Consider the following 27,980-nt stretch of genomic DNA (forward strand, 5'->3'; position numbering starts at 1 on the left):
CAAGTATCTGTCTTGCGGTTTACCGAAATAAACCGTGCACTTCGTGATCCCCAATGGCCCTGCTGCAATGGCGGTGAACAGTGCGAAAAACAGGTGGACTTTCCAAGTGATTTTGCTACTTTTTACCATCTATATTTCATGGACAAATGCAGATCTAGTTAGCCGATGCGAGGAAACCTGTCAGCTAACTTTGGTAAGTAGTTCTACAGATGCAGAACCACTTTTTGAGCATCGTTTTGAATTGGTGAAGTCTGTCAAGTTTTCTTAATGGGGTTCCGACCATGTACTAGTTTGCACGTTGCATGCATCAGGAATTTTGCCCGCGTCCAGTTACAAGTGTTGAAGTAGGGCATGGCTAGCTCAGAGCATGAATGCACTGAATATGGAGGGAGAAATAGACCTGGGGGGACGGCTGGTACATGTTGTTGACATTCCAAATGTCTTTTACTCACACGTTTATGGGTTTAAAGAATGTGTGCTAATACTACTTCCAGTTTTTTTATTGACAGTTCTGTGTGTTGATCTGTACTCTGTTGATGTGTGCATAGTCGATAGGGACTTGATTAAATTAGGCTAGGCTTGTGTTAGCCAGGGGGGTAGGGACGGTAAATCATGGAGGAATAACATCAGCAACATTTAACAGTATTTTCCAAATAAGTTAAACATGTTTCACGCCCATTCAACAGTTTTCCATTAGTTTAGTTAATTGCAATCATGTATATAAAGTCACAAAACCCCATGTAGGCTTATTTTCAAGTGAAAAAGTTGTGCAGTTTTTGTTGGAATTCCTTTGGCTTATTTTACTAAACTTTGAGAAAATGTTTCCACTACAGTCATTTGCAAAAGTTTAAGACCATTTTACTGGTATTTCTGTCACTGGGCCAGCATTACATTGTCTCATTGAATGATTACTTAATATGATTTTACAGTGGTCCATTACATCAGTGTAGTGCTATATACCCTTCTGAATTACGTTTTTCGCAAAGGCAGGTCTTGTATGACATTTTGTCTTAAAGGCAACATGGGTAAAAAAGCCAGTCTATAAAGTAATCAGAAATAAAGGAGGGCACACTAATTAACATTTCAAATCATGGAAATGTAGTCCAATATTAGTCAAGATACCAAGGTTACTCATTGACAATAAACATAGTTGCCATGTTTGATTGGTTTCAGTTTGGTTTTTCTTCAGCTTTATGCATTTTGTGTGGGTGGGCTTAAATTTTTGCAAATGACTGTAGAATGTGGTTTTCAGCCAGATATCCCAAAGTCACTTCAAGGGGTTACAGTTTTTATAGGGCAAACAAAAGTTCTTTTAACGAGGATCATGTGCTCATGAACTAATATAAATAATGAAATAATATAAAATAATACAAAATATTTTCTTGTTAGTTGCAGATACATGTAGAACAAACAATACTTACAGCTGTCACTGTCAAAATAGATTGGCCAACAATGAACAAAGTACATTATTTGAGAAGAATTTCTAATTAAACTATAAAAATAACTTTTATTTCATAAAAAACCATTAAGTACTGCTCCTAAAATTACATCCAATTCAAATTTAGCCATTGACTCACTTGAGTTCATGTGTTAAGTGGTTATGTCTATGTATAATAAATAAGGAATCACTGGTTCAAATGTACCCAGTGAACCCATGAAAGCTTGTAAATTTGGACACACCGCTCCCACCTCGGTATGGGGTGTACACTGCTTCTTTCTTATACATTGTTCATGTAAACTTCATTGGTAAAGTTCAAAACCTTTAATTCAATCAGAATTCATCGGATCACTCTCTGCGTGACCCTTAATGGGGTGGTGTTTGCACTTCAAAGCACGTACTACATGTACATGTTTACTGCTCCTGGACACAGGTTCAAGAAAGCTTGGGCTGACCTTTGACTTAACTCAATTTTCCGAACCCCCCAGGAGTTAGATCTTGACTGTGGGGTCATCCTAATGCCACTTGAAGTCAGACAGTCATTGATAAGCTGCTACAAAGTATATAAAGGTGCTATGTAGTAGATTCTTAGAAACTCTGAAACAATATTATTCAGATTTCAAGTCCGGGTTTGTTCAAAATGTCACTGAAAAATCTGACTCTCTGGAGGACTCAGTGTGTGGTGCGGTGTGATTTGTAGTTGTGAATATTACAGTTCTTTGCTGCTTCATAAATCTGTATTCTTGAGAAGTTTTCTTGCTTTGAATAAGGTGTACTGTGACATTGCCGTTTTTAGGAGAATGATCATATTTGTAGATACTCTTAGCATGCCATGCATGGCATCCCACTGACCAGTATGCAATATAATCCAAATGGCATTGTGTAGTGAGATAATGGAGATTGACCTTCATGACCTTGCATGACCCCTGGTGACTTTTTCTGAGTCTGGAATCTGGAATATTTATGCGTTGAAGCTCAACATGTCAGATTACATTTTGATGAACGTGTCTGATGAATGATGTGGTATAATCATGCCCGCCTGTAATAAACACATGGCTTACATCCCTTGAAACAAACCATGTAATGAAAATATTTGGTTTAATGTCAAGCTCTGATTAATTGCTTGTGTTCAGGTGTCACATTTTTTGAACAGGAAGAATCATGAAGTTGTGATCAAGTTTTGATAAGTAGCAAAGCACCTTGCCTGATACAAATATTTTGCTGTTAATTGATTGTACAGTATCAAAAGACTTGTCATCTTGTCAGACACATGAATGCTGCTTACATTATTTATTTGTTCGCTTTTCACCACGTACACAAAAAATAATTGCTACATAATTGGTAAAACACATCTACTGTGATAAGATTACAATTTGTAGCTCCCACATTTCCAACTCCAGTATGTATTGTTTTTCCAAAAATGATTTTTGTTTTCAAATTTATTCATACAGATGCGGATTGTGCAATTGGAACATTCTGTGAGCAACATTCTATCCGGAACTCAGTAGGAGTTGAAAAATTTGATATGTTCTTGTTAATGGTTCTTGGCCTGTCAGTGTTACAGGAAACTGTGATAGCTCTTGACAAGCTTTGGGGAGATTTCTTTCACCCTTAAGTGTCATTTGTTGGCTCCAAGGCTCTTGGAAGAATGGTAATACCACATGTCTTTTGTTGAGCTTGCTTGCTGAAAACAACATTGGTTGGAGTCTGAGGGTAATCAGTGTTGAAAGTCTGAGGGAAGTAAACGGGAGATGATTTATGGACTCATTGATATTCGACACGTATCTTCCCTCAACACTCCCTTGTTTATGGAAACAAAATAGGACTTTTCCTAATATTGGTTCGAGCTGTTCCTGGATCGGAAGGATTTTACTTACACCATGGAGGAATAAAATTTGTTCAGGATGTATATACATGTATGTATGAAAGTCAAAGTCAGTGTGTATGTGGCATCAGCATTGGATTTCTCTGTGACCGTTTAATACAATATTTTAGTGGGAAGTAACCCGTACGCTGTAGTCGGGCAATGCTGGAAAGCCATTTTTTTTCTAGCAATATTTTTAACCTGTACATGAAAATTTTGGCTAGGTTATTTTTTGAATTTCAGACCCAGACTATAATTTTAAAAAAATCCACAACTCTCTTACGTATTTCCAACTCCCCACATATCTAAGTCTTCTTTTTTTCTCTTTATCCTCATTTCAATATTATTGAATCCAGTTTATGTGGACCATAGCAGCTGTTACATCTTTGCGTTTCTGACACGTTCATTGCCATAACATTCAAACTGAAATTCCTTTCAAGTTTTGACAAGGTTTACCACATCTAGTTTGGACTGAGTAGTATGCCCTTCATTAAGTACTCTTTTTTCTTTGGCGTGTGATCTGATTATTTGCATTTGAGCAATTTATCCAACACGAAGATTGATAACATGTTGGAAATATTCTACAGGTTAATCATTGCTTGGAAGTATTTGAAGAAAAGATAAGCATTAAATTGCTTTGTTAAGTAAACAGATTCGGTATGTTTATGGGCACAGTCAGCTTGTTGATTAACTTCAAAAGGAATGAAATCTTTATAATGGCATTAACCCTAACACTCCTCAGTCCTCCAACAGGTGAAGGATTGAGGAGGGTTAGGGTTAAAGAAACAAATATATCTACATGAACATTGTACAACATGGTGGGATTTGAAGGTTTTCATGGTGGAGATAGCAATTAAACTAGATAGGTTTATGGTTGTCATGCCTGAGGAAGAACAGAGCATACCGTCCGAAACGTTAGTACCATCGCTTCTTTTCAGAACCACACATACTCGAAAAAAAGAGATACATCCATGGTGCTACCGCAAACCAATCTAGTTCACTTGCACAACATGGGCAGGGCAATATTCAGAAGACAAGCAACATCCTAGTCTTGCCTCAAGTCTGAATATTTTTTAATTGTCTATGCTGACAAATTGGTGTGAAAAGACAGAAATGGACTTGAAGATCATAGGTACCAAGCTGTGCCAAAGTGAATCACATAAGTTCACCTTCACCGTGTATTTTTCTTTAGAAAGGTTGTTCGGCTCAAAATGTTTGTATCCAAAAGACACAAAAACCTACACATCAGCCTTTTTTTAAATAAATTTTGGTATTAAATGCAGTTCTTCATCCGTAACAAGCCCACGCTGTGCCCAACTCACACAATGCACAGTGCTTGCCCCATGAAAAAAGATAAATAAAATACATGTTTACCCTCCAGGTGTTCCAGTCACAGAGTTTCAGAACAGTCAACAAAGAACATTTCTGTCATGCATTGATACAACTTTCTCAATTTGTGCAATTAATCATGCATTGCAAGTCTGCCAACTTGTTAACAAAGTCTTCAAATGCACAGTTTTTACCTCTTGATTCCCTTTTCCTAAAGAAACAGTTTTATTGCAGTCTTGGTGTGAACACCAAGAAATGGTGCCAACTTAGCTTTTAAACATTTTGGAAATATCACGTATGACAAACGTGCAAAATAATTTTGAAAATCTCGAGTTTTTGATAGAAGTACCAATACATGCGCAAACCAAGGTGGTAGCACTTTGTGTGAGTAGACTTCAACTTCAGGAAGTGATTGACTTCCAACAATTTCTTCCTGAGGGCAGTAATTTCTTTACTTACAAGGTCAACAAGAGAGTTCAGTCCTTGTAAATTACCCAGCAGTTGTTTCTGTGACAGATTTTTTTCTGTGGCAGTACAAGATTTATTGGAGGTTGTGAATTCTGTCTTGATAGAGCAGCTTTGAAAGTGTAGAATTGCAAGGGCACAAGGAGTTTTGTAAATGTTTTTGAGGAGGTTCGTATAAATGATTAGTTTTCTCAGTGTGTGTTCAACTTAGAGCTTAACGTTGTAAGAATCACTTACAGTAGCAAATTCCACCATGTTGTCTGAACAGTGACAAATTACGGGTGGAAGTACATGTGTGATCACACGTACATGTACAACTTATTTGTACATGAGAGGTGTAATCATTTACATGTTTGAAATAGATTCAGGAAACTTCAACTACCAAGTTTCGGTCCTTTCACTTCAAAATGATTGAACCTGACTCTCAGCCTCTGTATCAGATAATGCAGAAAGTCAGGGAAAAATCTCAATGGCATCATCAAGTGGTGTTTTGGTGGTCAGATATGTTTGCAGAGCATTCCACTCACATGACGAAAACCACTTGTCCCGATCTCATGGTCTGTGGTGTACCGCAAACTGACTTCGTTATAACCAAACCACAGATAAATGAATACCAACAGAATGGAACACAGACATTAAAATCCCCTCAGGTTAAAGAGGTTGTAACCTTGACCTCTCATTGTTAGAAGTGTGGAATCAACAGATTTTGGAATTCTCTAGTATTGTTGAAAGGGTTCCTAAATGGGCAGCTGTGTTTACTTGACATGTACAGAGTGCTGATAAACATGTAAGTGCTGGGGTGAAGCCAGGGAGGGGGTTATGTACATGTATACTCAAAGATTTTATTTCTTAAAGAGAATCAAATTTTTAGATCCATGCAAATTTAAACCCTTTGCAGGAAAAGCTAATTCCTCCGATAAATGAAAAATCAATTTTTGAGAGGTCATTGTTTCAATAGCTATGAATGATTCAGCAGTGGTGTGCTGTTCTGGAGGTTCTAGGTTCAGATCAACGGCGGCGGAATGATTTTCAAAGTTTGGAGGCCAGTTGTGAGACCATCAGACATCAGCTATGAATAAGCCAATCTGTTAAGCTCCACCCCCATTAAAGGACCTGCAAAGAGTGGATGAGGGAGGGCTATGCCCCCAGTTGAGGGCCACTGGCCCCCCTGACCCCATTCCTCTCTGTAGTTCTTATTTTAGTATTCTGTGTTTATTTCAGAAGATCAACAAGAATACTGACAAACCTAGACTCGTCAGATTTACATGTAATTTTTGTTTTGTGGCTTCAGACAGATGCAAGCGGAGCAGAGAGGCTAACCTGTAATGACACATGCAGAATCAGCTCTGTAAGTTAATAACAATCATCTCAGGGATCCAATTAAACTAAGCCAGTTTCCTTCAAAAATGGAATTTGAGCTGATGTTTATAAACATGTGTGTCAAGTCTTCAATGAATCAGGTGAATGTTTTCATAGAAAGACATACATAAATAAACACAATGATGCAGACACATCAAAGAACTTAGTAGGTCTGGTTTTCTGAAAATTACATGTTAACTGTAAATGATGACTTTTTGTATTTTGCTGTTGCAGTGCCTTCTTACATGTTCAATGTCTAGGAGTAGCTTGGGAGAGACATTTCTTTCTGTGATGGTATTTGCTTTGATCCCCCTTGAAAACACTTACCATAATAGAGCAGAATTGGTCATCCGATGTCTGGTCAGAGTTTTTCTTAGATAAACAAATCATTCTGGAATGTGAAATTCAGTGATAACATGAAAGGAAGGAGTCTTAGTTGGAGTCTGAAGCCCATGGACCAATCAGATTCGATTGGACCGTGGTTGTCCAATGCCACCAGCAAGGGACATGACTCACATTCCAAACCAAACTTGAGACAAAGTTTTTAGAAATGAATGGACGATGGGAACAATCAGTTGATTTTCTTGAAAATTTCACACAAGCTACATCAAACTCAACTGAAAAATATTTTCTCCTCAGTCACCAAGGTGTTCTTTCTGGCAGTTGCGTTCATGAGTAGAATTTGATTTATAAAAGAGATGTGTCTTATTTCTTCATAAACAATCAGAGAGTTCGATAAAAAATAAAAGAAAGAAATAAAGAAAGGGGAAATGATTTCGTTTCTTTAACAGTGCAGAAGAGGCTGCTCTAATTGGGATAACACAACTGCAGAAGTGTGCAATCTACAATGTGTAAGTATATGGATTATGAGTATTTGATTCAAGTAAGGACATTGGTAGTTATCAAGCATTTGGGGTCAAAGGTCATATTGAATTCATCTATCCATCTGTCTGAAAGTATGTCTGCCTTGAACAATTAATCGTTTTAGTTGGATGAGAAAAAGAAACGGTCATCATTAATCTTGCTGCTTTGTTTCCTGTTTGCAGGAATCTGCATTTTCACTAGAAACCCAGGTAAGATATATGTTCATTTCTTTCGTAATTAATCATTTATGTATATGTTTATAAATTTCAGGCTTGTGTGACAGAAATTGAAAAGTCTGTTTTTCATTTACACATGTAATTTGGTATTGTTCCCATCAAGCTGCAAACAATATTCTGGATTTACTAATGATGTTTTGCTCATATTATTTTGTGTCCAGAGATAGCGTAATTAAAGCGTGTAATATGTGTCATTTGTTTGTTTTAAGGTTCAAAGTTGTGGTTCAGGGTGTCTCTACGCTGAAAATGAATATGCAGCAGCTGTCAGAGGTAACATTATTAGCATTTATATTCAAAGAAAAGTATTTGTTAGACACTCTAACCAAAACTTTCTGCCTGTGATGACATCACCGCTGTACTCATGAATATTAAAATGCTTTAGCATAAAACCAAAAGATGAAATTACAATAGATAATTGTATTCTTATTAACTACATTTGCGTACATGATGCAGAACAAGTGGATTTGGTGGGAATAAAAATATAAGAGTTCAAGAATTTTCCATTGAGAATGGTCAGCACGACCCTCTACATTCTCATTTTGTTTCAGCTCAAATTGGGATTGCTTCTCCACCTTTTGTTGTGTCAATGGAGAGTATCACAAATGACAGCGTTGACATTGGGTGGATGTCAGCCAATCACCCAGCTGTGACATACATACTGCAATGGCGATATGTAAACATTGAGGGCAGCACATGGACATCGTATCACTTACAGGTAAGCGACAAGAAGCTGTTTTGATCAATGTTCATTGGTTAATTCTCATTATACCACCATTGATTCACAGCGTGACCTCACTGTGACCTCACTGCTACTATACTGCTCACTGACGTTTTCTTGCATGTGTGTCCTTGTAGATAGGAAGATCCGATATATACAACATGACTGCCTAGGACTGTGCCGAATATCTGAACACTTGATCAATTATCAAATGTGCAAATATTATTTTCCAAATTTCGATGCAAAATATTTGATCTAATTGAATGTCTAATATTGGAAAAGTGAATTATTCGAATTGACTCAGCCCTGTGACTGCCATGTGCACAGAACCTTGATCACTCGGGTTAGGGTTCAGGGTGACCTGTTTTGAACCGTAATCACTCAGTGAGGGTTCAGGGTGACCTGTTTTGAACCGTAATCACTCAGTGAGGGTTCAGGATGACCTGTTTTGAACCGTAATCACTCAGTGAGGGTTCAGGATGACCTGTTTTGAACCGTAATCACTCAGTGAGGGTTCAGGGTGACCTGTTTTGAACCGTAATCACTCAGTGAGGGTTCAGGATGACCTGTTTTGAAATACAGTGACTTTTTTTCCTCTTCCCTCAGCCTGTTTCTGACCTTCAAGCATCAGTCACTGGACTACACCCATTTGTATCCTACAAGTTCCGCATCCAGTGGGTCATAACACCTAGACACACACTGTCTTCTAATGCCAGCGTACAAATCACCACAGATCCATATGGAGGTAAGCCTGTCAGTGAGTTTCACATATTCTTCTTTGAAATTCAGTCAATTTTGTAGTTTTTGAGTAGTGCAAGGTTGGTTCATTGTGTGGAAATCTTTCTTCGATGCCAAGAGCAATTCTACGTGACAGGCTTCAGAGAAAAAAAGGTCACCATTCAAGAGACCATAGTACAATAAAAGCACCTTAGATTCACTGAAATCAACCGGTTGGTCTCTGTATCTTCCTCTATATTCCCATCAATACATTCTTGTAAGTTTGACTAATGATTACTAATTTCCTGTACTTGTTAGTTCCATTATCTGCACCCATCATCACCAGTCTTGTATCGCCAAGCCCGTCAACTATCGCCGTATCCTGGAAGACTCCAAATTTCCCTAGCGGACGCATCATCCAGTACTCAGTCTCGGTAGAGAATACCGCCGGCTACAGATCCATGGCACCGGTCGATCCAACCAGAAATAAGTACACGTTTATCAGACTGGAGCCGGGGACACTCTACACTGTGACAGTGGAGGCTAGAAATGCAAAAGGGATGAGTCCGGAAGCCAGACGGAGTATCACAACACTTCCACCGTTGAATGGTACATGAACTGTGGCTGTTTCCTCTTATAGATGGTTTTGTCTGCTGAATTACTGCCAGCTTGAGGGATAGAATTTATTACTGAAGTATTTACCTGCAGATATTTTAATCATTATTTTGTTAGCTGTTCTCCACAAGAAGTAATTTGAAGCGCAGGCATCATCAAGATTGTTTTCCAGGGGGAACCACTTTTTTCCAGGGGAAAATTTCCATGGAGTGGCAAGTACTCATCAGCTATAAACTAATAAATCCTGAACAGTGGAAGGGGCCAGCTTGAGGATATTTCAAGCTAATTGGTGATTTTCATTGACCTTTGACCCTTCTTTTCAGTTCTTTCCCTTTTCCCCTTTTTTGTGTGTTGTTTTACACTTGCTGCTTTTTGGGGGGGCACCCCTCTTGGCCCCCCACAACACCCATTATGAGGGGTTGATATTTAGAGAGCGTTGCTGTATTTCATCCAAGATTGCACTACGTCTTCACCTCTTTATGATTCCCCCCCCCCGGCAGATACAAGCATCCAGCCCTTCTTAGTCGTTGGTGTTACAGCCTTCAATTTCTTCACCTCAACTCTGGCATCTCACGTGTCGTTCACACCTCTTGACAAGTTGGAAGATTTGACCATTTTCCCAAGTGACACACACATAGCTGATGTAGAAAATGTCACCATTGCAGGTATGGATGTGAAATTCTTCAGTAGGATTCTCATGTTGTTTATCAAGCAGAGTTGTCTTTTCAGCTCTGTATGACTTTACGACCGGTACTTGTAGATAGATGACTTGAGAAATCTTGGTAATGGTTTGGTAATACATTCTTGGTGTCAATAACACTTCAGATGTTGCAGTTCATTACTGGGAGAAGCTTCTTTATCTGTCTGATTCTGCGGGACGAATCCATCGCCGGCCTGTCAATGTGTCTAACCTGGACACTTGGAATACTTCCTCTGAGGTCATCTATAGCGGCACAAAGGTCACGACCTTGCTGACTGTTGATTGGCTGTTTGATCATTTGTACTTTGTGCAGGAAAATCAGGTGAGCTTTTTCTTTGATGATGTGTTTATTCTCAGCACTTTCTGTTCAAAACGTTATAAAGAACAGGTTTTTAGGTTCTGGGTGTTTTCTTCATTGTGAGGCGCGCATGTTACATCTTTGAAGGATTCTACAGATTGTGTTGATTTCCCTGAAATAGGAAAATTGCAGTGCTTGCAATTTCTTCGTATTCTGTTAAGACAGAGGGTTTGTGGGTTCACCAAGTGAAATTAATCTCTTCAGTAAGAGTGGGAGTTCTGAGAACCAGTGAGAGTGAATTCAACGATTTGACCAGGATGGTTCGGTCCTCCTTAGGAGAGAAGATGATTCTTATTCTCATTTTCAAATCTTACTTGTTTTCTGTTATAATCATAATGAATGCATCTGTGTACCATCATCAGATTTCAGCATTTGACACTGCCAAAGTTTGGATTAAAGTCAACTCATAAATTTCATTGCAGATATTGAGATGTGATCTTGCATGCAGCCAGTCACCAGAGGTTGTGATTGATGGTCTGGACTTGACACCGACAGAATTGCATGTTGACCCTTACAATGGGTAAGGGATCAATGTAGAATCATTTATGGAGTCTTAAGATCCGTAGTTATTTGGAACTTGTGATATCACAAGAGAAGGCAGGAGTATAAATATTTGGTTCCTGAACAAAATTATCAGTGCTGGTTTTTGGTCTTTGAGATATCAGAGAAATCTTGCAGTTTGAAAGACTTCTGTTGGGAGAATTGTGTCCCTTAAAAGAGGTAATACTTGCAGCAAAATGACGCTTCATTCTCAGTTTGTGCGAGGTCACATTTTGATGTGTCAGCTGATATTTTGTGGATGTATTGAAATCAGTTCCATTAATTTGTTGAAATGGCTTGAGTGTAAATGCAAATGTTTGTTTGTTTGTTTGTTTGTTTGTTTAGGTTTATTTACTGGTCAGAGCTTGGTCTGTCAAAGGGAATCTATCGGCTTGACTTGGCTCACTTAGGAAACAATGCAACTGCACGGAAGGAGCTCATCATCCAACTTGATAATGTCGAGACTTTCCTGATAGATCCGGTTGGTTACCAAGTGATTTTCCCCAATGCCAACAACGATTCAATCGTCAGTTCTTTCTTGGATGGGTCAGAACAGGACATGCTGCGAGTGGGCGAGAACCATGTACTTGAATTTTTCACTAATGTGTCCAGTTTGGCCTACTTCAACAATTTATTTGTCTGGACTCGATATGACAACGCCGTCAGGAATTGCTCTCTCACCAATGGGGATCAATACAATAAAGCATTCATGTACTTTGAAGCCACATCTGGAACCATAATGGAAAGTGACCACTTTATCTGTGCTGAAGCTTACCACGGCTTAGACGTGTTTCATCCTTATTATCAGCCAATCCCAGCCCCTGCTACTCCACCAACTGATCTCCAGGTTTTGTTCTCAGACACAACGGCTGAAGTTTCATGGGTCAGACCAACCAATCTTGAAAGCACTGGTTAGTAATGCATTGATTCCAAGCTAAAATCTTTTGTTACAACACACATTTGTATTCTATCACTTCTAAGTATAAAAGTATTTCTGTTGAAGGAAAGTTTACAGCACGATTTTCATGCCACTCGGTGCTAGATGAGCACTGTTTGCTCACTTAATTCAGTTGTAATTACCTAAAACTAGTTTGGGTTTGTTAACAGGCCAGGGAGCTTGGCAGAAATGGACCTACGAGATTGAGCTGACTGATGTGATTCTCTCAGACGTGCTCATCCTAGATTCTATCCAAGGCTTGACTGTCAGCCTTCAGAACCTGACGTCAGATTCCATGTATCGCATCAGGGTACGAGGCTACTCAGAAACAGCTAGAGGACCTTGGTCAGAGAACTTTATTGGGACTACACTTAAACAAGGTATCTGTCTTGAGCAGAAGCACCCCCTCATGGTTGAGGAGAGCCGCGTTGGTCAGGAGCGTTCCTTTTGTTGGTAGCAATGGGACTGCAATGCTTTATAGTCGTCCGTGAACCAGCGATGCATTATTACTTCCAAAGGAGCCCCTGTTGCTAGAGACCCATTGTTGAATAAATAACTCTTTAGACTGTAATTGAATCCAAAAATTGTATTTGACAGTCAGTATTTCAATGCTTGATGAGTTTTTCTGTTTTCTCTTTTTCTCCCAACCTCACAGTTACTGAAGACCCTTATCTTGTCTTTGCATCAAGTGACACAATCAAGAGAATCAATCTGGACGGTACTGGGTTGACAGATGTTGTGAATGGGAGTACTGTAAGAGGTGAATTTTGAACATGTAGTTGATGTTGAAATTCTTATACTAGCATGAATGCATACTCATTTTTTAAAGCTAAAAGATTGTTAAAACATTCTTTTTCTTAATAATGGCAAATAGTTGGGTTGTTTTTTTTATCACATAGTCCTCTTTTCTGTTGCTAGACTTTGCCTGGAATGGAAACACTTTGTACTGGTGTGACAGCATGGGTGCCGTCTTCAAGACCAATGTGACTGACCCTCAAATGACAGTGGAAGAACTGCCTTTCACATTGTACACTGAGGCACTGGCTGTTGATTGGTTCACTGGGAAGTTGTACCGTGGACGCAGTAACCAACAGGCAAGTTTTTCAGTTTCCACAGAAACCAGTTACAATTTCTATAATCCATGTCCAGTCTTTGATTTAGGGTTTTTGCCTTGGGGTTTTTTTTTGTTAACTCTGGCGGTATTTTTGTATTTCAGGATCTCGCAATTGATTCGCTTAATGCCTTCATGTACTGGACCACAACTAAGACTGTTGAGTGTTCACGCTTCACTGGCCAAGGACGCTTTGATTATGAGCGAATCAGTGGCATATCTGATGACCTCATTGCTGGCTTGACCCTTGACCTCAGTAGTGGCTTTGTGTACTGGTTTGCACTGACCAATGAGGATAGTGTTCAGTCATTGAAGCTCTTCAGAGCTCAGCTAGCCAGAACTGGGTAAGATTGACAATAAAATCTGTAAAAAGTAAAACTTTTGGATGGTGGTAGTCTAGTGTTTAACACTAGAGTTTGTTGTTACTTTCAACCAATAAGAAGAGTTTTAAGGGAAAGCTCTGACTGGTTAGTTACTTGACTTCCAGTTTTTAACCTGTGCTGTGATTGGTGAACATGAATCTTCTTCCTTGCATGTGACCTTTTTACTCCTTTATTAACTTCAGCGCTTTTTCTTAAACATGCATAGTTTAAGTTCAATTACCCCGTTCCATTTTGGTGGAGAATTTTGTGCATTTTCATGATGCATGTTTTTGTTTTCCATTATTTTCTGTTCTTGCCCTGGTTGATGTTCTATTTATAGCTTGGAAGACCCAGCTACAAGCAAACAAGAGGTCGGCACTGTGCCTTCAAATACAGAGTAAGTATCAACGTGCGCAACACCCACAATTTTGAGAGGATTATTGTCCTAAGATTTCTCCCAGAGACTTGAAGTCAGCAAGACCTTGACAAAGATGCCGTCTAGGATTGAAATGTTGGGTTGCCCTATCTCGGAAAGTTCGCACTTGTAGATGGTTATTCAAATTGATGTTTCAGTGATCCATTGTGAGGTATTAATGATGGCAGGCAGTTTGGGAAAAATCTTATGATTTGAGTTGGTGGAGAATTTTAACCAACAGTCTCTGTCTTGATTTGTTGTCACTCTGAAACTGATTAAAGAGTGTACTTTTGTTTTTTTGTGTTTATAGGAGAGCTGCCTTGAGTTTCTACAGTCAGAAGTTGTTATGGATAAATGAACAAGATGAGATTATCATTGGTAGTGTGGAGGGAGGTAGTCTTGCCACACTACCTATCGGACAGGGTGCTACAACCCTCAGCATAATACAGAGCACACTCCACCCCCTGCCAGGTACAACAGAGACCCCCCAAAAAAATTCTTTTCTACAGCATTATGATTTTTTTGTTTTCAAGATATCTGTCACCATTTCTGGGGAAGAAATAGTCTTGTGTCTGTATGATTTTACTATTTATTGCCTTAATAACAAAGGCCATGTCAAGGGTCAAAGGCCACAACAGACTTTTGATCTCTTTCTCAACAAATATCTGTCACCTTTTTGCTATTGTATGACCTTTGTAGTTGTTTTAGGGGAGTGTTTGGGTGGATATGATTTCTGCTTCAAACAACTCTGCCTTAAGCTACAACTGCTCCCTTTTTCCTAGATGGTTTTTCTTCAGTTCCCACCGTCATTCCTTCCGTGATTCCGGCTGGCTCCATCCAGATTACTGGAGCATGGCATAATTTTAACATCACATGGCGCGCCAGCAATGAGGTGAACTATGGGAGTGTGTTCTATGATGTCAGTGTGACAGCCAGTAATGCTGAGTTTACAGCAGTTGTACAGGTAGAGTGAAGCTTGTTTCCTCCGTTTGATCTTAAGCACAGGAATTTGCCAGTAGATTAGATTCATGATGTCAAATTGGCTTAGATCCTAGAATGCTCGTAGCAAAATGCCAAAAGAAATTCAGTGAATTTGAATCTGATATTGGTCATGTTCTGTTTTTCAGGAAGCTGTGTATAATGTGATGGGTGTAGATCCGTTTCAGCCTCTGATGATATCCATCCAGGCTTACACCTACTGGGGCTCAGCTGAACCAGTTACAGTGACTCAGAGATCTCCTATGTCAGGTAATAATGCATATTCATTCATGCTCCAGTGATCCGTGGATTCCTATTGGTTGAGAGAACATGCGAGAGGTATCAACATTTGATTGCCCTCAGTGGATTCTTACATGGGTCAGCAAAGATACAAATTGAAGTAAAGGCTATGCCAACCGTCGACAAAAAAAATCCCAATTTTGTGTCTTTTGTTCTCGATTCTCTTGTACAGTTCCAACAGTGCCACAGACGCCCCGTGTTTTCCTTCTAGAAAACAAGGATATCTATACTGGCTTAAGTAACTACAGTGCCGTATTCCGATGGGATGCTGTCCAGGAGGCCAATGGTATTCTCCTGGGGTACAAAGTTCACTGGGGTGTGTCAGTAAATGAGCTGACAATGACGACCCTTGACAACCAGACCACAGAATTTGCTATTCACAATTTGATGAGCAATACCTCCTATAATTTCCAGGTTGGTGGATTCTGTTATCTTCTCTCTTTGTTTCTCAAATTTTTTCTTTCCATTTTTTTCCCTTCAATTTTAATTTTTGTAAATAGAAATTTCCGAATCTTACACGTGTCCTGATGTTTTTAACACTGACCGGTTTCATAAAAGAAATCTCTTGTTTTTTTTTCCCATGCAGGTGGAAGGATTCACTGCAGTAGGTAGTGGACCAGTCACTTCACTGGTTCATGTTACAACCAGTGGTAAGTTGCATTAAACTGAGCTACTTGGACAATTTCGTACATTTGTGAAGGAAAAAAGAAAGAAATGTATCATTTAATCATAAATGTATCCATCTAATATTTTGATTTTGCTGTTGAAAGTGACTTGATCTACATTCACATCTTCTTTCTTCTAGGCTTACAAATGGTTGATTCGGCTTTGTAAGTTCCCTGTATAGCTTTTTACATTGTATGCAAACCTAGCACATAAATTATTAGCTAGAGTTTATAAATCCTGTGATTTTTTTATTCTCCCCATAGTGCCCAGTCCTCCACCCGTCATCTTCTCCATCGGGTCAAGTGGTATCACACAGACGGACCTAGACACCCAGACATCCACAGAACTCCTGGGTGGGGAGAGTGTGTCAGCTGTTGCTGTGGCATTTATTGCTCAAGAGAAAATCCTGTTCTGGGCCGACAGCACCAAACTGATGGTGAAAAGCAGTAACTTTGATGGCAGTAATGAACAAAATGTGAGCAGTTCTTAAATGATGACATTCCTTATCGAAAAGCTAGCAGAAGCTGTTTTGGTTATAGTGCCAAGAATGTAGCATTCCTTTGTTCCAAGAATGAGACTTTGCCAAATGTACCAAAGAGAAATCTTTTGGACCGTCCTATCTGTTGATCTATCAGCTTGATAAGAAAGCACCTGAAGTTTCTCTGAGATTTCTTCACATACCAAGATCGGCAACAGTCGAAATTGTGCATCAGATGCCCCAAATGATTATTTTTGAGCAATAGTGTTTAATTGTTTACCCCTTACAGTTATTTCCAATTGAAGCTGGCTGCCTGCCTCAAGCAACTGGTCTAGCGGTTGACTGGTTGTCGCGTTGTGTCTACGTTGCAAGTGGTAATGAGATCTTGAAATATGACACAACCCTTCCTACCGAGTCTGCGTTATCTACCATCACCGGTGTTGAAACATCAAACAATACCTGCTGGTACCAGGGCATTGTGGTAGATCCTCTGAACAGGTAAGTACTGTTTGCAAAGAGTAGTGTAGCTAATCTGGAGTAAACCTGGCTCATCTACTTGTGAAAGGTTGTTCAAGGGCAATTAGTGAAGCCTCACTTACTACACAGGTGGACAGCAACCTGTGCTCCTGTTCAGTGTAACACTGCATGCTTGGTGTCCTGCGTGTCACGAGCAGGTGCACACTTGTCAGATTTGCCCGACATTAGTCAACAGAGTTACGGCTGTGATTGGTCAAGACATCATATGAATGGGGCTATTAGTGGATTGGTCTTATGTGTATTTGTGTCCCGAGGCAAGGTTCTTTACATTTGCCTCTCTCCTCTTCATTGGGACATACATGCAGTTGTCGATTGTATACCCATCAAACATAGACAAATTCTTTTTAAAAAATAATTTCTTTACTTTGCAGTCGTCTGTATTGGACTGAGCAAACAGTCCTCATGACCTCAGACCTGCAAGGTCAAAGTTCACGACCTCTGTTGGGTTTCCAAGGGGGACGACGGAAACGCCAGTCATGCAACTGCAGTCCAGATGTGTCAGTTAGTGGTGCTGTTGCTATGGACCAATCAAATCCTCAGAATCCAGAACTGTTCTATGCTGTCATGACGACTGGGGATATCTACGCTGCAGATCTCGATGGCTGTCAGTGTCGACTGGTTGTCACTGCGTCTGAGCATGCTCAGTCAGGTATTGCCCTAGAAAATGACCCACTCTCCTTTGTCAAAAGGAGTTGTTGCCACTGTTAATATCATTGGTTCACAAGGTAGATGTTACATTTCCAGTGGCCAGGCCTAATTTTTCCAATTCTAAAATTACATCAGTGAGTTATACTTGGTGCTGTTGAAGAAAAATTATGTCAGATACAGTACTCTTACAATTTGTAGCCGTTGGAATGAAATGTCACCTTTAGAATTTTTCACAATTGCTTTCATAGTCTTGCGTTTTTGTCCTGGAAAGATAAAATAATGTTTATTAAACTTCAGGTCTGCCTCCAGACTCACTGACTGTTGACCAGACTAGGGTGTACTGGACCAATGAGAATCAAGGGATAGAAGCCAGTGTTGACAAGGTCACAGGTCAAGATTTCAGGTCCAGGAGTGTAACTCCAGTCCCTACCTTAGCTGCCTTTGGAGAAAATCTTCAGCCGTACCCAGGTGAGTTCGGAATTCTCACAGAATGTCAGCACTATTAATGACCTCAGTTGGTTATTTCCAGTATCTTGTCGTAATGGTACATTTTCTTGATTTTGCAACTATCTTTATATTTTTCTGATCTTTGCTGTGCAAAGCTTCGAGGGGTGTGGTTTTACTTCTTCCTGGTGGGTCAACTTTGCATTGGGTTATCATTTTTCCCTTCAGATCCAACATGTTTAGCACCTCCACCTTATACCTCCCAAGCTCAGCTGGTATCCAGCACAAGCAACTCATTAAACCTGAGCCTGACACCAGCCGCAGTGCCCTCACAGTGTACTAGGGTCAGTAGGTCAGCTGTAGTTTACACACTGCATTATGGGAAGACAGAGTCCAGAATGCAGCCACTGATGACCAAGGTAAACAGTTACTTCTAAGGAGGGAGTCTAGTTCACGTAGCTTCAAAACTGAGGACTGGACAACATTTTTGCTCTTCAGTGATGTCATGTTTGTTAGTAGTTTAACTTTAATCACATTGTAGAACAAGTTGAAAGTGAAAGAAAGAAGGACACCTGACTGAAGCTTGATTTGTGCCTGCAGGTGGTTGGAGACCATGCCAAAGCTCTGACTGCTATCCATGTAACCTTAGGTCACACCTCAGTATCTCGTTCATCCTGAGTAGTTTTCTAAGCTATTCGGAAGGTTTTCATTTAATGTTAGAAATCCCAGAGAAACTATTTTTTCTGTCAATCACAGACAACAACTGATACCGACATCCTTCTAGATGGCTTAGACCCTTTTACCGAATACAACATCAGCATCTCAGCTCGTAATTATTACACCGTCGGCGATCCACCCCTTGGACCAGTGGCAATCTCCATGACAAACTTTGGAGGTAAGCAGAAACCTCTATGCCAGTCAGTTGATTTGCCAAAATCAGTCAGTTGATTTGCCAAATGACCCTAGACACAGAGAATTATTCTTATCTATGGAAGTTTATATTGAATCCCTTTCAACCTGTGCCAAGGCAGAAGGGTTATCCATGCTATGATATCTCATCACATTGTTGCTCAAAGCAGGCAGTCTAATCTAAAATGTAAAAGGATTATTGATTTTCAGATTTCACAGGATTTAGAATTGATACACCAATCATTTTCTGAATGCGCACTCTTATCAGTCAGATCTTTTTCTTAAACACATTTTGAAATAACTCATACCTTCTTTATCTTTGTTTATACCTTCAGAGTATTCACTTTTTTTTTCATTTTGCATGAATTTTTATTTGTCAGCACCTAGCGAAGCACGTAATGTCACCGTTACTGTCCTTTACCCCTACGAGGTCAGGGTTCAGTGGCTCCGCCCCTTGGAGCCCAATGGACCGATTGAACATCTGCGCTACAAAGTCATCTTCTTCCTTGGTGTAAATTCAGTTGGAAGTGAGACACTTTATCCTGTTGGCAACAGTTCAGCGCTTGTTTTGGAGATGACCATTAATGGTCTGATGGGGGGAACCGATTACAACTTTCAGGTAGAATTTTTTAAAATCTAGTTGATGGTTGTAATTCTTGAATTTGAAGTTTAAGCTTTTCAGCATGTCAATTTGTCAAAATTACTTCAGAATCCCCAAATGTTTAAAGAAATGACATTGTTTCGTCTGTAAAATGTTTGTTGAGATCCAAACCTAGCTTCTCAGCGTCATATCTAAAGTACCTTTCCCAGAAAAATTTCCTTTTATCTTATAGGTCAAAAGCTATCCAGCATCAGACATAGAGGCTATGAGTCTAAGCCAGCAGGTTTCCACGACAACCTTCCAGGTTCCAGACATTGTCAGGGTGTTGTCAAGCTCAGCTGACTCCATCACTGTGAATTGGACATCACCTAGCGATGGCAGTGTGGCAATGCATAGGATAGAGTATCTCTACGCTGGATATCGAGGACTCAGTGTAAGACAAATGTTGACAAGTTTCTTTTCTTTTTGTCTGTGCCATCAAGGAATGCACAAATCAAACAATTTTGGAAGATACTGATCGGATGATTGGTCCCTAAAACTCAAATTTGTCCAAAAAAAGATAAACTGAAATTGTCCAAAAACATCGTGTGTGTGAGGTCATCAAAAATGGAAACAAGTTGTTTAGAGTGAGAAGAAACTAAAGAGATGTTTGCATGTGATTCTTGACACCAATTTCCTTGCGTGACTTATAAAAGCAGTTATGTTTCTCTAGCATTACAGATGTCTTGATATTCTTGAATTTTATGTTGACAATGTGGAAAATGTTTGGCTTCATTTGTCAGTCTGTTCCAAGCGACAACAAGCTTTCATCCGAATGGAGTTATATCAATGTGGATAACCAAACGCAGCCAAGCACCGACTACCAGGAAATTCTTACCAACTTGGAACCTTACTCTCATTATCACATCCGCGTTCACGTCACCTACATCACTGACAGGACCTACAAGTACTCACAGGATCTTGAAAGGATTATTAGCAGTGGCACAGCAGGTTAGAAAAGCAGGATTTACCTCTGGGAAGTGACACAATATCTGATTGCTATTGTTGGCCTGTTTGATTTGAAAAAAAACATGGATTGGAAGATTCTATCCGCCTTCCACAGGAGTATCCCCTCATTGGTTGAAAAGAGCCATTTTGGTCGGGAGTGTTCATTTTGTTGGTAGCGATGCGACTGCAACGCTTACATTTCATAGTCGTTTGTAAACCAGCAAAGTGCAGTTCCAACCAAAGTCGCCTCCATTGCCAGGAAAATTGCACCCTCTCTTGGTCCAGCTTGGGGCTCATAGCTGATCAGTGAAAACAATCCAAGTGGAGAGAGTTGGCCGATGTATTGCATGATTTAAAAGGGCATTCGAGTGGTGTTACATTCAGATTAGAAATGAAGTTCCGTCATAAAATTCACCATGATGATAATTGGCATTTTTTCTTCATTGCTAGCTGGGCTGCCTGATGCACCTGCCCCCCCTGAGATCATCGAGAAAGCTCAAGGATTTGAAGTGAGATGGACGAAACCGGCTGTCAATGGCCCTGAGGAAAACTTCCAATATATCCTGCAAGGAAAGTGAGTCAATCATTGCTGAAAACCTCACTTGCTCTCGAGAGAAATGTGTTTTCATGGCTAATTAGGAACTGTGATCACTGTTCCTGAGCATGACAATTTACCACAATTGCGGTTACACAAGTGGCACAAGGCACAAGTGAAAGTAGAGCCAGTTTGATTTTTAGCAATACTAGATTGTTAGCTGAACCTGCTGCTATATCATCTACCAGGCCCACATGCATGAATGACCGATGATTGTCCAAGACTAAGCAGGAGGTTGTGGGTTCGAATCCCACCCCTCTTGATGAAGGATAGGACCCATCATTATAACAATTGCATGTGTTCAATAGGAGATAAAACACTGGCGCAGCACTCCAGTGGTTCAGGGTTCGAGTCCCCAGTGAGCATCCTTGTCTTTGCTGAATTGCATTCCTGACAGATCCAGTAAGGGTAGCTGGCAGACTGTCTACCAAGGCAACCTGGCATCGTGGGAAGCCACCAATCTGACAGAAGGAGAGTTTTACACCTTCCACGTGGCTGGTTACTCTACTGTGGGTGTTGGACCTTATAGTGCAACAAGCCAGCCACAGGTCTACATGACAGGAGGTTGATATCAAGATTTTTCTAACTGCTATTCCAGAAAATCCCTGATATTATTCAATATAGTCATTTGTGAATGATGAACATTCTGGAAGTAATTTACCCATTTCAGGTATTTATGTTGGTCTATTAAACTTTTTCTTCATTTGTGATTTAGAAACTGCTAGTTGGGAACCAAGAAAGATTCATAGACCCACCCTGACCATTGATTTCAATAATTTTTACAAGTTGGTCATCGAAACATAGAGTTCTAGTGAAAGTCTGGTATGGTTTGGTCTAGAAATAAATATGCTACTGGATTTTTTTCCTTTTAGGTCAAGAAACCCCAAACACATTGATAATCATTATTGTTGCTGCCGTGGTCTTTGTGCTAGTCCTTCTAGCTATCATCGTCGTCGCTCTAAGTAAGTTGTATCTTTTGCTTTCCTTTCTCTTCTTTCTTTGAATTTTAACATTTCTTTGTTCTTTACGTCATCTAAAGACACAAAATTTTGGCACTGTTTTTCTGAATTTTTTGTTGCCATGGATTTGCTGCATTCCAAAGGAAAAAATTTGTAGATTTTTGGAGTAATATTCTGCCTGTAATCTTTCAGTTCTACGTCGTAGAGCAAAGAGAGATGCCAAATGGAAGAACAGCGTGACTGTTGAATATCGAACCGACACCGAGTTAGCTACCCTACGACAGTACCCGACAACCATCGTTCAGAAAGATAACTCGCTGTATGCTGTCACGTAAGTTGAAGCCAATCAGCCCGTAACAATTTTTGATCAACTCTTAGCAATTCTCAAGTCACTCTGGTAAAAGTCTTTTTCAGACTCGTTGTATTTATAATTTCACCTTCTGTATTGTGATATTTATTTCATCTTGCAGTACCACAGTTGACGGAAAGGAGGTTGAATTACCCATCTTCCCGAGGGAACGACTCAAGTTGATAACTTTCCTTGGCAGCGGAGCATTTGGAGAAGTCTTTGAAGGCCTTGCTTTAAACATCCATGGGCCAGACTCGGGAGAGACACGGGTTGCTGTCAAGGTAAAGAAAGATGATTTCACTCTGGTGAAACAAATAATTATTGCCGTACTGCTCCCGTTACACTAAAGGTTTATCTTATAAAACAAAAAAACTATATTTTACAGCAAACCTGGTTTTGAAAGCAATGAGGAAAAGGTAGCAACATACAGACCGTGTCAGAAAACAACGTACCGACCTATTCTGTGCTGCCGCAGTTTACCTCTCACATCTTGACTTTGACAGAAAAAATCGTACATTTTGAGAGTCAGAATGTGTTGTGTGATGTTCTGAATGATTCACTGGTGTTTTCTCTTGCCATGGTTATAGACATTGAAGCAAGGGGCTACAGATCAAGAGAAAGAAGAGTTCTTGAAAGAGGCCGTACTGATGGGGTATGCATACATGCATTATGTATTCACCTGTATTGCTGAATTTTTTGGTAATTTAACAAATTTGTTAATTTGGCAGATTATTCATTTTCACTGTGATTTTTGGGACACTCAGTCAGCCCACTATTGCACTCATGGGTAAATCACGACTTTCAGATGTTGGATTGAAGTTGATAGGAAGTGTTCTTGGAAGCATGATACCTGCCAAGGAGTTTGCATGGATCATCTAGGTATAATCACAATCATTTCTTGAAATGACAAACTCACTGGCTACACAGTGCCCTGATGCCATTTTTTACTTGATTGGATCGGCTGTTTTCAGTTAAGTGGAAAGTTGTCTTATATTTGCCTTTCCTCTCTGAGTAGTAATTTCCACGACAAGAACATCCTTGGACTACTTGGGGTGTGTTTGGACAATGATCCTCAATTCATAATCTTGGAGTTGATGGAAGGTGGGGATTTGCTGTCCTACCTTCGAGGAGCTCGTGGAACCTCCATTACCCCCTGTCGTCTGAGCCCCTTGGACTTGACAGACATTGTCATCGATGTTGCTAAGGGTTGCCGGTACCTGGAAAGCCTCAAGTTTGTTCACAGGTAGGTCTGGAATGCAGCCACGTCCATGTTTTATTTTTAAATCATAACTTGGATGGTAAGAGTTTGTAAAAGATAAATTCATTTGATTTTCTTCTCAGGGATTTGGCTGCTAGGAATTGTCTAGTCTCCACGAAGGATTACCTTGCCCCGGACCGATCGGTCAAGATTGGCGACTTTGGACTAGCTCGTGACATCTACAAGAGTGATTACTATCGTAAGGAGGGTGAGGGATTACTACCTGTCCGTTGGATGTCACCAGAAGCCTTGATGGACGGCGTATTTACGACCCAGTCAGATGTGTGGTAAGGCATAGTTTATGTCTTGCTGATACCGTGGGAAAACTTAAACATTTGTTGTTAGTGACTTTGAAACATCTTTAAAAGTTTGCCCAAAACAAGCTACTTACATTGGCATGATTTTTCTGTTTGCTGTTTGTGTATCTTGACAGGGCGTTTGGTGTCTTGGTATGGGAGGTCATGACCTTAGGCCAGCAACCATACCCGGCTCGGACTAATGTGGAGGTCCTGCACTATGTCACAGCCGGTGGAAGATTGGACCGGCCAGACAACTGTCCGGATGATATGTAAGTAACTGTCTGACAAAAATAGACCCTTGTACGTTGTCAAGGTGTCGAGATATAGAGGAAACAACTCCTCAGTACCGGCTGTATTGAATTCTGTTGAGCTAATTAAAACAGAAATTTGTTCAGTGAAAAAATACTCGCTTAGCAGGAGGAGGTGACCAGCTAAAATGCAGTGGTTTGTATATTTGGTGTTACTGTTTGCCTGCTGATATTTGCTTAGCACATACATTTTCGAGGTAGTATCTACTGAAATGTGGCTAAGGACATCTCTCTAAACAGATTTATTTGTAATGGCTTTTTCAGGTCTGGTACGCATGAAGTTTTCACTGTAAACAACACGATTGATCATCCTTTTACTTTTCTGCAACCTTTGCAGAGACTCAATTTCTTATTGTTTACGTGACTGATTAAAAAAACAACTGATTGAGTTTGACCTTTGACCTGATCTTTGGCAGACATCACCTAATGCTGAAGTGTTGGGAGAAACAACCAGAGGCCAGGCCATCATTCCATTCAATCCTAGAGCAGCTGAACACGTACAGGCGCAAGTCGGCTTCAATGTCTAGCGGGGTGGATAACCCAGCGTTTGACAGTAAGTCCATCGTCATTGCCTATAAAATTGATAATCATGCTTAACCTGTTAAGAGTTTTGAGTATATCTAATCTCTGGAAGTTGTGTTCTGTCAAATGAGCTGTGTACTTTGTACATACGATACATCAGTTCATGGTGTGGAAACTATCCACGATACATCAGTTCATGGTGTGGAAACTATCCACGATACATCATTTCATGGTGTGGAAACTATCCACGATACATCAGTTCATGGTGTGGAAACTATCCACGATACATCAGTTCATGGTGTGGAAACTATCCACGATACATCAGTTCATGGTGTGGAAACTATCCTCGATACATCAGTTCATGGTGTGGAAACTATCCACGATACATCAGTTCATGATGCTACCAACAAATTGTCTGAATTGCTGTGGACAAATATCACCTATAGAGTTAAACATTCTGTTCAGCCAAGCTTCCATTGATAGATTTGAGCATCAGTGTACCTGTAAAGGGGCATTTTGGTGTCGCTGTTGCTGTTTTGTTACAATTGTATTTGAAGCTGTCCAATTCTTGTTTATTCTCTGTGTTGAATGTAGAAGGCTCTATCAAGTACCTTCGCTTGGGCGGAGGAGGTAACAGCCCTCAAGGCACTGAAGATTACCTACAGCCAATGGACAGTGCCCAGTCCCTGGGACGACGAGAAAGTACAGACAGCCTTGCTGAGATCAAGGCCAAGGCTCAGGAAGATGCCAGACGATACCGGGAACAGCAAGGGGCAGATCAGTACAGCAGCCAAGGTGCTAAACCCAAGCAGCGGAATAATAACAGAGATTCCTTGGGGCTACCGCAGGGTGCCGCTGAGCTGGAACCAAGGTACACAGCAGCCCCGTCTTCCTTCAGCAAGGCCACTGGTGCTAAGGTACCTAAACCAGAACCACCCACCAGGCAGCCGAGTGATACAGCTTCTTCCAATAAGCCACCGACATCCAAGAAACCCCTGAATATGAAAGGAAGTTGGGTGGATCCCAATAAGAAAGAGAAACGAATACAGAAGGCAGAAGAGGGTAAAAGGAAGCGAGAAGAAATCGAGGAGAGGCGGAGAGAGCAAGCCGATGTACAGCGAGGGCCAAGCATGGGGGTCATGGATGAGCCCTACCTTATCAGCAAACCCAACGCGTCTCAACCACCAAAAAGAAGAGCTCCAAATCCATTCCGGCAAGATTCGGGTGATGAGGCTGATCGCAGGGACTATACCAACTGGCCCAAGAACATTGAGGAAGATCATACAGTGTATCAAGTCTGATCTTAGCCGAGCTTACAATGACTTTTGTTTCAGATGAGGTTCCCTGTACTTCAGGGTCGTGCTCCTGATTCTCATTTTTTTCACTTCTCACCTCACGAAGACTACCAAGAACAGAGCTCTGCATTTAAGGTAGGGAATCATTTAATAGACAAAGCTTTGTTGTGCTGTGTTTGTTTCGGTTTTGTTTTTGTCTGCGTGAGGAGAACCACCCCCTCATCAGTAACACAGAGCCGTGTTGGTCAGGAGTGTTCATTTTCATGGTCGAGATACCACCGTAACATGTGCATTTAACAGTTGCTGTGACCAGCAAAGTGCAGTTCCAACCAAAGGAGCCTCTGTTGCTAAGGAACTTGCGCCCTCTGTTGGTCTCTGTTGGTCCAGCTTGTGGCTGATTGCTCATTGCAGTCCATAACAGGTGTACGTTTCTGTGACAGGTGCGGATTTAGATTTTTTTACTGTATTTATTTTTAGGTCTTCCACTTTTTTAACACTGATCCATTTTTAATATTTTTGAGGTACATTATTTTCCTAGCCCTTAAAATACGTGCCTGCAGACAACAACGTTTCTTACATTCTAACAAGGTATATAACGTTTTATTTTATTTCTCTGATAAACCCATCAAACTTTGAAATTCTTTCCGCATCATGATGGATACTTTGTAGCCAAACTATCCTAACAAACTTACTGATTTCTGTAAAAAGAAAATTAAAAATACTTTCCGAGACCAAATATCTTGTTTGATAAGCCAACATTATAGCCTTAATGCCAATTTAACACAGTTTTTAATATGTATATTTTTGATCAATTTTTACTTTTTTACTGATAGTTTATATTTTAGAATGATAACTAACGTCAAGTATCACAAGCAAGACATAGCAAACGGCATTTAACTACAATTTTTACGCTATAGATTAAGTATACCAACTTTTTATAAATATATACTCTTCATCTAATTTTGATACAATATCAGCATTTACATCAGTATTTTCCAAAGACATGAATAGTTAACAAATTGGTTATTCATATTGAACAGTAACTATTTATATTTGTAATATTTGTGTTGTGTGTGGTGTTCCTTGCATACTGCTTAGCCATTGTGACAATACTTTATATTTTATGTATCAGGTAGTATCATCAGATTAAATATCTATAGGAAAAATTATTCCTCAAGATAGATTTGAAGATGGTAATGCTCATTAATCAAAAAAGCCAAATGTTTATTTTAAGCTCTAATATTTGCAACTCTAACAGAATTTGTCAGCATAGACATGCAGTAATACTAATGGAGGTTTCTCCTTTTTATATCTCACAAAGCTAATTTTTGTTTTCACTTTACAAATGTCCCTTACAGATATTAAGTGTTCATTTTCAAAGATGAATTAACCTTGAAACTATTGATGAAAGACGGCCTTGATTGTTCACTCCTCAGTAATCACTGATATTGTATATATTTGTTTCATTTTACACTCAGATCCAAAATCCCAAAATTGATTCATTTTAAAAATCACTTGACCCCCCCAGTTTTATTTTGTAAAGACATACGTGTTTTGGCAGGTTGTTTTTTAAGGTGTCAGTTATTAATCTGCATGAATTTGCATAATATCATGTTTATGAAACCAAATTCGATACCATTTGTATTCAGATTATTTCCTAGTCCTTTGTGTTACTTGAACAAAGAATAAAGATGATGGTGACAGCTTTTTACTTTTGAACCGATTTGAAAAATTGCATTTTTTCTTAAAATAAAAAGAGGACCATCATGTACCCGAATATTTAAATTAAAAGTCATTATTGTAAATGATTTAATTGACT

The 27,980-nt window shown here is 39.8% G+C and overlaps 1 protein-coding gene across 1 annotated transcript; it reads left to right on the top strand.

Moving 5' to 3' along the window:
* The first annotated feature begins 26 nt into the window (after positions 1 to 26).
* Positions 27 to 27,880, top strand: ros1 (ROS proto-oncogene 1, receptor tyrosine kinase). The gene is made up of 42 exons (XM_022226273.2): positions 27 to 193; positions 6,388 to 6,444; positions 7,247 to 7,306; positions 7,502 to 7,528; positions 7,765 to 7,825; positions 8,104 to 8,270; positions 8,880 to 9,018; positions 9,309 to 9,599; positions 10,106 to 10,270; positions 10,431 to 10,627; positions 11,086 to 11,183; positions 11,549 to 12,114; positions 12,311 to 12,520; positions 12,796 to 12,900; positions 13,059 to 13,234; positions 13,357 to 13,595; positions 13,954 to 14,010; positions 14,339 to 14,499; positions 14,811 to 14,992; positions 15,156 to 15,276; positions 15,479 to 15,720; positions 15,893 to 15,956; positions 16,236 to 16,447; positions 16,740 to 16,948; positions 17,359 to 17,636; positions 17,933 to 18,103; positions 18,308 to 18,498; positions 18,836 to 18,974; positions 19,369 to 19,607; positions 19,822 to 20,022; positions 20,372 to 20,579; positions 21,027 to 21,150; positions 21,569 to 21,735; positions 22,044 to 22,133; positions 22,323 to 22,461; positions 22,601 to 22,760; positions 23,067 to 23,131; positions 23,495 to 23,722; positions 23,821 to 24,024; positions 24,171 to 24,305; positions 24,761 to 24,897; positions 25,461 to 27,880. The coding sequence occupies exons 1-42, from the start codon at positions 68 to 70 to the stop codon at positions 26,165 to 26,167; spliced, it is 7,515 nt and encodes a 2,504-aa protein (XP_022081965.2). The 5' UTR covers positions 27 to 67; the 3' UTR covers positions 26,168 to 27,880.
* Positions 27,881 to 27,980: the final 100 nt, after the last annotated feature.

Source organism: Acanthaster planci, linkage group LG15 (genome assembly GCF_054643075.1).
Source record: "Acanthaster planci isolate LZ-2023a linkage group LG15, COTS_SCS, whole genome shotgun sequence".
Taxonomy (NCBI): domain Eukaryota; kingdom Metazoa; phylum Echinodermata; class Asteroidea; order Valvatida; family Acanthasteridae; genus Acanthaster; species Acanthaster planci.

What these genes read in the sequence shown, in the direction of transcription:
- ros1 (XM_022226273.2), top strand. Translation starts at nt 68, where the DNA reads ATGGCGGTGAACAGTGCGAAAAACAGGTGGACTTTCCAAGTGATTTTG. An exon ending in ATACCTCCTATAATTTCCAG is followed by an intron (nt 15,721 to 15,892) that starts GTTGGTGGATTC and finishes TTTCCCATGCAG; the next exon opens with GTGGAAGGATTCACTGCAGT. An exon ending in TGCAGCCACTGATGACCAAG is followed by an intron (nt 18,499 to 18,835) that starts GTAAACAGTTAC and finishes TGTCAATCACAG; the next exon opens with ACAACAACTGATACCGACAT.